At 36.5% G+C, this 10,597-nt stretch overlaps 1 protein-coding gene across 1 annotated transcript; it reads right to left on the reverse strand.

The window, feature by feature from the left end:
• Positions 1 to 9,943: 9,943 nt before the first annotated feature.
• LOC138898164 (uncharacterized mitochondrial protein AtMg00810-like) lies at positions 9,944 to 10,396 on the reverse strand. The gene has a single exon (XM_070184205.1). The coding sequence runs from the start codon at positions 10,394 to 10,396 to the stop codon at positions 9,944 to 9,946; it is 453 nt and encodes a 150-aa protein (XP_070040306.1).
• Positions 10,397 to 10,597: the final 201 nt, after the last annotated feature.

Here is a 10,597-nt window from a genome sequence, read left to right on the forward strand (position 1 = left end):
TTTCATGGGTCAGAATGGGCTATATAAAATAATGGATTAATTTGGGCTCAACACAAATAGACCCATGAGCTAAAATATTGTAGTCCAACTCATTAATCTCTAGGCGGGTTGGACGGGTTGGATGAGTTTGGGCTCAAATTGCCACCCCTAAATATATGTAAACTCTATTAAAATCTATTAGATATATGTAAACTATTAAAATCTAAACAAACTTAAATTTGAAGTGATGAACCCTATAATTAACTAGTATAACTAGTTTAAAGTTAAGAATTTTACACATCGCACTCGTTAAATTTGTAAGAATAACAGATATAGGATATTACAGTGCCACTATTGATTTTTTTTTATCCTAGTAACAAAAGTTTGAAAAAAAAAACTTCATGCCAAAATTTTAAAGTTCGCTCAGCGGGATTTTCTCCATCACTAGAATGTTAAAGCACGATGATGAATTTTAAAGCACACAACAGTTCTGGTACTTCAAAATTCTGGCGACCGTGTTTTAAACTTTTGGCGGACTATTTCGTAAAACTTTTCTTAACGAGATCAAAATTTAAATAGCGGTTTAAAAAAATAAAAAATTACATAAATATGATACTTTATGGGATGGTTTTTAATTTTAAACCTTGCACCCATGGGCAGAACTTCAAGGTCAAAGTTAAAAGTGTTATCCATGTGGCAAGCGAGGGGGAAACACTTGTTAAACTTGAAGTTCTGCCCATGGACAAATAGGAACAAAAATTCAAGACCATCCCTTAAAAATTTTCAATTAGATTTAAATTATGTATCGGCCCGACGTGATTCCCGGGGACAGGCTGTCATCGACAGACTCTATATAAGATCTTCCTATCATAGTCAGATTCAAAATTTAAATTTGATGGTTTTGATCTTTAAGATTCCTAACACTGAATTCATTGTACTTTAAAATTATTATTTCATATCTAATATCTATTACAATTTTAATGAGTTATTTTTATATAAATCAATACTCTAAGTCAAAAAAGGCCTAAAGAAATTGAATTCGGATGAACCCGTAATTTGTGAGTTGCATCCACCAGTTGTCCTTATAGGAAGTAATATATTTCAGGAAGAAAAAGTTGAGCATATTATTATAATACTCAAATATACACCTCTCCCTTCCTCATAGACACAGTATATCCATTGGTATATTTTATACTCCCTTTATTTTATTTTGTTTGTCGTAATTTGACTTGGAATAATTTTTAATAAAAATAAAAAGACTTTTGATAATGTAGTTTTAAATATATTATAATATTTTTGTCGTTATAAATTTTTTAAACTTATGATTTAAATATATCATAATATTTATATGACTTTAAAAGTTTCTCATTAAAAAAATATTAAAATATGTCTTCTTTTATTTTTTAACGAAGGGAGTAGTATAAAACATGTTTCTGAACTGTAGTAGTGCTTGGAAATTGGAAACCAAACTTGGTTACTCTTTTTATTATTATTATTATTATATTACTAGATAGGCAGCACGGGCGTATGCGTGATATAGTTTATACTACCTTTGAAAAGAATAGTCAAACAAAGCAACATGATAAACAAGGTCAACACCAAAAAATCATGTCATTGATGAACAAGGAAACTGAAAAACTCGAAAATGAATTAACATTTCCAAAAATGTAAAGTCATAGCCAGCTTTCACGTCAAACTTTATGAAAAAATATTTTCTTAACAATTCCCACAAAAATAAGTTCCAAGGAAAGTCTTGGCCGAGAAGCAAACAATGGCTTCATAATGAACGGAGAAAACAATCTTTATCTTGATGTTGCACTTCCAGAAAATATTGCAATATTCTCAAGTTGTGCTCACAATGAAATAGTTGGCAACTCTCTAAAATCATACTCCCTCCGTTTTAATTTATGTGAACTTGTTTGACTGGGCAAGAAATTAAAGAAAAAATTAAGACTTTTGAAATTCATGGTCCTAAACAAGTCAAAAATGGGTCAAGAGTATTTGTGTGGTTATAAAAGCTTCTCATTAAGGGTAGAAGTGTAACAACAACAACAACAATAACGACCCAGTAAAATCTCACTAGTGGAGTTTGGGAAGGGTAGTGTGTACGCAGACCTTACCCCTACCCCGAGGAAATAGAGAGGCTGTTTCCGAAAGACACTCGTCTCAAGAATACAAAAAGACAAAAAGGCAAAAAGAGACAATATTAGTATCACCCCATAAATTATAAGAAAAGTAACAACAAGATGGGAACACAAAGATAGATGCAAAAGAAAAGCGATAGCCAGTAAATAGATCTGGCACTATGAGAAATGAAAGATTAGTAAGACACAACATTGTCACTCGTGACAAAAACCCTACTAGACTAGCCTCACAAAGGTACGAAAAAAGTACAGACTCAACTACCTCCTAGCCTACAACCCTAATCCTTGACCTCCACAAATTCCTATCAAGGGTCATGTCCTCGAAGATGTGAAGTCTCGCCATGTCCTGCCTAATCACCTCTCCCCAATACTTCTTAGACCGCCCTCTACCTCTTTTCAACCAGCTGCTCACACCTCCTTACCGGAGTATATGGGCTTCTCCTCTGTACATGCCCGAACTATCTGAGCCTCGCTTCCCGCATCTTGTCATCAATGGGCACAACACCCACCCTCGCCCGAATATCATCATTCATAATCTTGTCCATCCTAGTGTGCCCGCACATCCACCTCAACATCCTCATTTATGTTACTTTCATCTTTTGGATATGCGAGTTCTTAACAGGTCAACACTCAACCCCATACAACAAGGCCGGTCTAATCACCGCTTTGTAAAACTTACCCTTGAGTATCGGTGGCACTCTCTTGTCACACAGGACTCCAGATGCTAACCTCCACTTCATCCACCCCACCCCAATACGGTGTCTGACATTCTCGTCGATCTCCCCTCCCCCCTGGATAACCGACCCAAGGTACTTGAAATTGCCTATACTTGGGACGACCTGTGTGATCCAAGCCTCACATCCACGGCTACTTCCATTGGCTCAGCGCTGAACTTACACTCTAGTTATTCCGTCTTCGTCCATCTCAGCTTGAAAGGGTAGAATTGTAAGTTTAAACTAAATTGTTATCAAATTTAGAAAGGGGTCATTCTTTTTCGAACGGACAAAAAAGGAAATAGGTTTATATAAAGTGGAACAAATGGAGTATATTTTAAGCTTCACAAAGCAATCTTATGTCAAAATATTCTGAATCTTCATTATAACATGAGTTATCTCTATTTGAGGAGAAAGGATAAAAAGCTATATTTTTTTCAAATACTGTATCTGACCCATTATGTTTCCTGCATCAGTTCTTCATATCTAGGTTAGCCTCTTCTAACAATAAAATTCTTCAGTTGCTTGACTGGATAAGTTTCTGACCTTTCTCTTTTCAAGCATTAATGGAATAATTGCACTCTGTAAAACAAAGTGAATGGCGAGATTGATGCAATGATATCAAGGTATATTCTTGAAAAGAGTTTATACAATCTACTTCAAAACGAAAGACAAGAACTAATAATGCACTTAGCAAAGGCACATTCCTAGATATATCCACTTGCACAGAACATTATCAAACAACAAAAAGGGATTTTCATACCACAGAAAACAAGCATTCAACATGTGCTAGTAGTTTTAATTCTTCTTTTGGGTATTTTTCTACTTTTTTCAAGAGTCTATGTTTCACTTATGCTAATTGCAGATAACATACGTACCTACTTAAGGATGAGATAAATACAGTTAATGTTTCCCATTTTACTATTTGCGTTAGAAGTGGTGCAATTAACATATACTTAGTGTCACGACCCAAAATCCAACCAGTCGTGATGACACTTAACCCAACCCACTAGGTAAGCCAACTAATAACTATCAAATTCCAATATTATTTAATAAGACAATTAAGTAAAAGAAATTATCTGCATCTTATACATTTTCCAAGAACTTGTAGTACAAATCATGAGCTTCTAAAAATAGAATTCACAAAGCTGGTATTAAGTAAATACATCATCTATTCGAAATGTAGATAAACAGAGTTTCATGAATCTAAGGCTACCATGAACAAGAGGCAGCTACTACCGGAAGGCAGGTACGTCTTCACTTCCAGCTCCCGACGATCACAGCAATATCAACAACCAACATCTGCACGCAAGGTGCATAAGTGTAGTATGAGTACAACCGACCCAATGTACTCAATAAGTAACAAACCTAACCTTAGGTTGAAAGCAGTGACGAGCTGGAACAAAGGTCGGGTTTAACACTAATAGCCAACAATAGTTCATAAACACAGAAAGCAAGTAATAAGAGAAGTAACTCAGAGATAAAATGCTCAGCTTATTCATAGTTCCCGAAAATAGTTCCGCTTTGCAAATATATAAGTGAAAACCCAATTCTTTTATCGAAATTGCCATTAATGTGAGTAAGTTTGAAAAACTATAATTTTTTCCAAAAGCTTTCAACAGGTAAATCTTTCATTTTCAAATAGCATGAGGAAAACACATCTAAATGCCTACATGTCAATGTATGCATGCCAACTGTAATACCATGCAGTGATAAAACCATATGCATACTCACAGAGTATCAATTCACTCAGTCCTCCCGGTCACTCAGTCCTCCCGGTCACTCAGTCCTCCCAGCCACTCAGTCCTCACAGTCACTCGTCTTCACAATCACTCAATCCTCCAATCACTCGGCACTCGCACTCAGTAGGTATCTGCGCTCACTGGGGGTGTGTACAGACTCCAGAGGGGCTCCTTCAGCCCAAGCGCTATAACAAACCAATCATGGCATAAATCAGTAAAACATGTTGCGGCGTGCAGCCCGCTCCCATCATAAATCAATAAAACATGATGCGGCGTGCAGCCCGATCCCATAAACATCCTCACCATCAGGCCCTCGGCCTCACTCAGTCATCAATCTCTCCAGTCTCTCGGGCTCTCAATGTCATGAAAAATCAGCCCAAAAATAAATATGTGATGTATCAATAAATGATAGTAGAGACTGAGATATGATATGCATATGAATGCGTATGATTGAGTATGTAATGCTATGAAAGCAGATAACTCAACAGTAGAAATGACCTCAGTGGGTCCCAACAGGATAAGCATATAGCCTAAACATGGATTCTAACATGGATCACAACTCAATAGCTCAAGTACGTAGAAATTTCATGGTTACATGTAGTATCAGGTAACTACATAGTACCACAGAAATAACGGAGTCACAATTCACACGGACGTCCGTCACCTAACATGTGCGTCACCTCAACGCCAATCACATAATAGGTAATTCGGGGTTTCATACCCTCAGCACCACATTTAGAAGTGTTACTTACCTCGAAAAAGCCAATTCTAATACCGAGCAAGCCAAATGATGCTTCAAAATACCATCACGCATGTACCGGCCTCTGAACGACTCAAAATTAGCCAAAAGCAACTCAAATACATCAAATAATGCCCAAGGAAATAATTCCAAATGATAACGATTGAATCCTTAATGAAAATCCCAAAATCGGCCAAACAGTCAAAAACCGGTCCCGCACCTTGGAACCCAACAAAACTCACAAAATTCGACAACCCATTCAATTACGATTCCAACCATACTAGTTTCACTCAAATCCGATATCGATTCGATGTTCAAAACTTAAAAATTCACATTATGAAACTTTAGCCTAAAACCCCAAATTTCCTCTTTAAAATTCATCAACCAAATGTCAAAATGAAGATAGATTCATGAAATAAGATCAAAACCAAGTGTAGAATACTTACCCTGATCCATGTGATAAAAATTGCTTCAAAAGTCGTCTTAATTCGAGTCCCACATCTCAAAATATGAAGAAAGAACCAAAACCCTCGATTTAAAGCTTCTGCCCACCAGTTTCCGCATTTGCGGACAAATGAGCCGCTTCTGCGACAAGACTTCCGCTTTTGCGGAGAGGCACTGGAGAAATGGACCTCGCACCAGCGCAAAAATATCCGCTCCTATGACATCGCAGATGCGACACAAAGACTCGCATTTGCGCTAACGCCCGCTCTTGCGCTCAAATTCTGCATATGCGCACACGCAGGTGCGCTACAAAAATTCGCTTTTGCGGTCTTCCTCACCCAACTCTCACCTCTCATCTACGATGACACTGTCGCTTTTGCGGCTCCGCACCTCCGTCTGTGGCTCCGCAGTTGCGGTTACACCCGAACTTCTGCCAACCAGCCTTAGCCAAAATTTCCAAAATGCTTCGAACCTCGTCTGAAACTCACCCGAGCCCCTCGGGACCGTCACCAAATATATCAACAAGTCCCATAACATAACACGGACCTAGTCGAGGCATCAAATAAAACCTAACAATATCGAAACGATGAATCGCTCCTCAATTCAAACTGGATGAACTTTGAACTTTTCAACTTCCATAGCTCATGTCAAAACATAGCAAACCAACCATGAATTAACCCAAATTTTGCACACAAGTCCGAAATGACATAACGAATCTATTCCAATTCCTGGAACCACAATCCAAATCTGATATCAAAACTCCACTCCCGGTCCAATTTTCCAAAATTCCAACTTCCGCCATTTCAAGCCAAATTCAACTACAGACCTCCAAATCACAATCCGAACATGCTCCTAAGTCCAAAATCACCCAACGGAGGTAACGGAACCATCAAAACTTCAATCTGAGATCATATACTAAAAAGTCAAACTTGGTTAACTCTTCCAATTTAAACTTCCTAGTTGAGAATCATTCTTCCAAATCAATTCCAAATAACCTGAAAACAAAAACAGACGATTCATACAAGTCATAATACATCATACGGAGCTACTCATGTCCGTAAACTACCGAGTAAAGTGCAAATGCTCAAAACGACCAGTCGGGTCGTTACACTTCAGCTGGCCTTTCGCTCATCTTCTCAGTGAGGGTAAGTGTAGTCTAGTGATATTTTTTTCACCTGCATACTTTTCTGCATTAATTTTTACTTTCAGAAGCATCTGGATATTTCTAAGAACAAGCTTCCCTTTAACTTCTTCTTTAATTAGTCTCTGCATAGCATCCTACTGTATAAGTCAGATACATTAGTCAAAAGTGGAATAAGGGGGTTTCTAAATATTCCAACGTGTTAAAGTGCTGCTTCTACAACAAACAACTAAAAATATTATCCTTTATAATTGCTTCAATACCATTATATGACATATTAGGTGAACATCTTGAGGTATATAATTTAACAGAATTGATCCATCTCACCCAAGTGTCGCCATAGCAATCTCTAGTCCAATTGGAGTACTTGAAGTGCCGTTTCCAAGACCTAAAGGGTAGGCACCACATAAGAGAATTTGTTGAAATAGTGACTTACTTGCTTAAGACAACAAGTACATAAAGATTTTAAGTAGAAAACACCCTATGGAGGAAATATTCGTAAGAAAAAAATTGGCACTACAATCACAGAGTACTTAACATGAAAAAGGTAAATAGATGCAAAACACAATTATAAATCTGAAAAATCATTTATATCTAATCGTGTTATCATAAAGCTAGACTAATAGGAACTACTCTAACAAAAATACATATGAAAACGAATGGCAAACATTTGAAGCATATTTTTTTAACACAAATATAAAGAACAGAGATATGATGTTTACTGACATTGTCCAGCAGAAGTAAATAATGTACCTTTTGAGTGGTTGTAATGATGGATCAGAACGTTGTGAAAAATCTGTTGAAAAAGAAATACAACAAAGTACTGTTAGTGGTTTCGGGGCATATGATCAAGGTAATAACTTTGTCCATATATACTTGGTGTTTACATCAAATCATACTAATTTACATGAATCATAAATCAAGGTAAAAGTGTGTATCAAGTAGCTAAAATTACGGTATGGCAGTATTAAAAGTCATTTATATGAACCTCATATTGTATAAGTACATAAAAAAAGTATAATAGCATATACAAAGGAAACAACCAATACCACGAAAAAAGTCCTACTGCGTATGTCAATGCATGCGATAATAAAGTTATCCCCGTAACTACCAAAAGTAAACTCAATTATAGGTCACTTTGGAGATAATCTAACCTAGATTATAATGTTAGCATTACAAGAAATACAAATTGTGCTGTTGATAAACAGATTTATCATATTTCCAACAAAACATAATTAAAAACAGAGAAAACAAAATTCTAAGAGGGCGCCGGGCTTCCACTCCGCAAGCATATGGAAACAAAAATTCTTATATTTTCTCCTTGAACATTTTACTACATCTTTTACAAAAATCTCCTGCCAACCAATGAAATGGAAAAGTGCATCTGAGAATAAAGTTCATCATCAGCTTCAACTATACATGTGCGTGTTTGGGTATATTTATCATCTAAATAGCTCTTTGTATTGACATTTAACTACTATATTTTACATTAATTTTAATAGTTATTCAGCTGTAGTGACATTATGCTAAGGTATGTATATATGAGCACAAAATATTAGTTGGTTGAAGTAGTAACTAAACCAAATTCAATATAGTTTCAGAATCTAGAAGATAAATGCCATCAGTCAGAGATTTTGGGATGCTTTTCATAATGTTGTTGAGTACAATGAAAGTTTCACAGATACTTGCCTGGGAGAAAAGGAAATGTAAATCTTACCCAATTTACGTCAAGAGCTTCTTTTAGCACCTTCAAGTTACTTCTTTTCCACTAATAGTGGGGTTTAGCCGCAAAAATAAAATAAATTCAACCATAATACGCCAAAGTATATAGCTAACAATTGCTTGTTCCCTTTCTGTAATGATGTGAAAATTTAACATGGCTTACTGGAAATTAAAATAGCACATTCACAAAATTCGTATGAATGCATACATAAGGCAAGACTTTTATATCGGCAATCTAGATTATGCAATAACTTTATAGTGAACTCCACACTATGACCTCATAAGAGACGGCACATATATCACCCAACGAACAGATTCAAGAAGATACGCAATTTTTCACGTTTTCTCCAGAATAATCAGGATACAGAATAAGTGATAATAGATAGGTCCTAAAGCTAAACTATGCAGTTTAGCATCAAGGTTATATGTTGTGTACTAATTGACATGCATCGTGGCTAACTTCTTCTCAAACTGATCAGATGTCCATTCTGCAACAATAAGTTGCAAAAACATTCCGAGCCATGATTGATATAGAAATGGACTCTTAGAAAATAAGAAGAAAGATATGGAAGACAAAAATCTTTGCTTCTAGATAATTGAAAAGTGTTAAGGAGCTTCAGCTATGGCGGAAGAAGATTCTAGAAGAAGAGAAATAGAGAGAGAAACCAATAGCATTTCCGTGTATTAAGGAGAAATGAACTGAAAACTAATAATCTCTCTACACAACTATTAACATATCTATTATATATATACTACAACTAACCACTAACTAACTTCCAACTAATCTGACAGTTGCTCTGTTGTTCCAATGTATTGAGTCTGTATGACTCCTTGTAAGATCTTCTCCCTCACAAAATGGCAATCGATGTCTATGTGTTTGGTTCTTTCATGAAAAATAGGATGAGCTGCAATTTGGATAGCAACCTTACTGTCACAGAATAGTCGAGTAGTAGGCAGTGAAACTTCAACTCCTAGTTCTTTAAAAAGTCCAGTCAGCCATACAACCTCAGCTACAGTGGCTGCCATGCTTCGAAATTCTGCTTCAGCAGAACTTCTAGAGATTGTTCTATGTTTTTTGGATTTTCGGGAAATCAAGGCTTCTCCAAACTTCACCAGATATCCTGTGACAGACTTTCTTGTCTCTACACAGGATCCCCAGTCTGAGTCACAGTAGGCAACTAATTGTTGACACTTTCCTGCTGGCACAAACAAACCAATTCCTGGTGCTGTTTTGATGTACCTAATTACTCTCAAGGCAACTTCCATATGCGATACTTTTGGTGCATGCATATGTTGACTGAGTACTTGTACTACAAAGGCTATATCAGGCCTTGTAGAGTCAAGTATAGTAACCTTCCAACTAGTCTCTGAAACTTTCCTTTGTCATCAAGTTCTGCATCATCAGTAGCACTCTTACCACCATGTATCAGCTGATCAAACTCAACATAGATTAGTTTGTGATTGAATTCTAAAGGTGTAGTTGTTGGCTTGCCTCCTGCTAAGCCTGATTCAGACACCAATTTTAGAGAAAACTTCCTTTGACACATAATTATGCCCTTCTGAGATTTGGAAAATTCAATGACGAGAAAGTATTTTAACTGTCCTAGGTCCTTCATCTTGAACCTATCTTCCAAATCTTTCCTAACTTGCTTAATAAGGGATAAATTGCTTCCAGTCACCAATAGATCATCAACATACAGTAATATGATCAGCAACTCATGTCCAACCTTTTGTGTAAACAAAGAGTAGTCAAAGTGGCTTTGCACACCCATATCTACTAGTGCTTCAGTCAATTTTAGGTTCCAATATCTAGGTGCCCGTTTCAAGCCATATAAGGACTTGTGCAGTCTGCAAACCTTAGTACACTCCCCTGCCTTGAAAAACCATCAGGCACTGTCATGTAGACTTCTTCCAACAAATCACCTTGAAAAAAGGATTATGAACATCCATCTGAAATATAAACCAATCTGATG

This window comes from Nicotiana tomentosiformis, chromosome 8 (genome assembly GCF_000390325.3).
Source record: "Nicotiana tomentosiformis chromosome 8, ASM39032v3, whole genome shotgun sequence".
In the NCBI taxonomy this organism is placed as follows: Eukaryota; Viridiplantae; Streptophyta; class Magnoliopsida; order Solanales; family Solanaceae; genus Nicotiana; species Nicotiana tomentosiformis.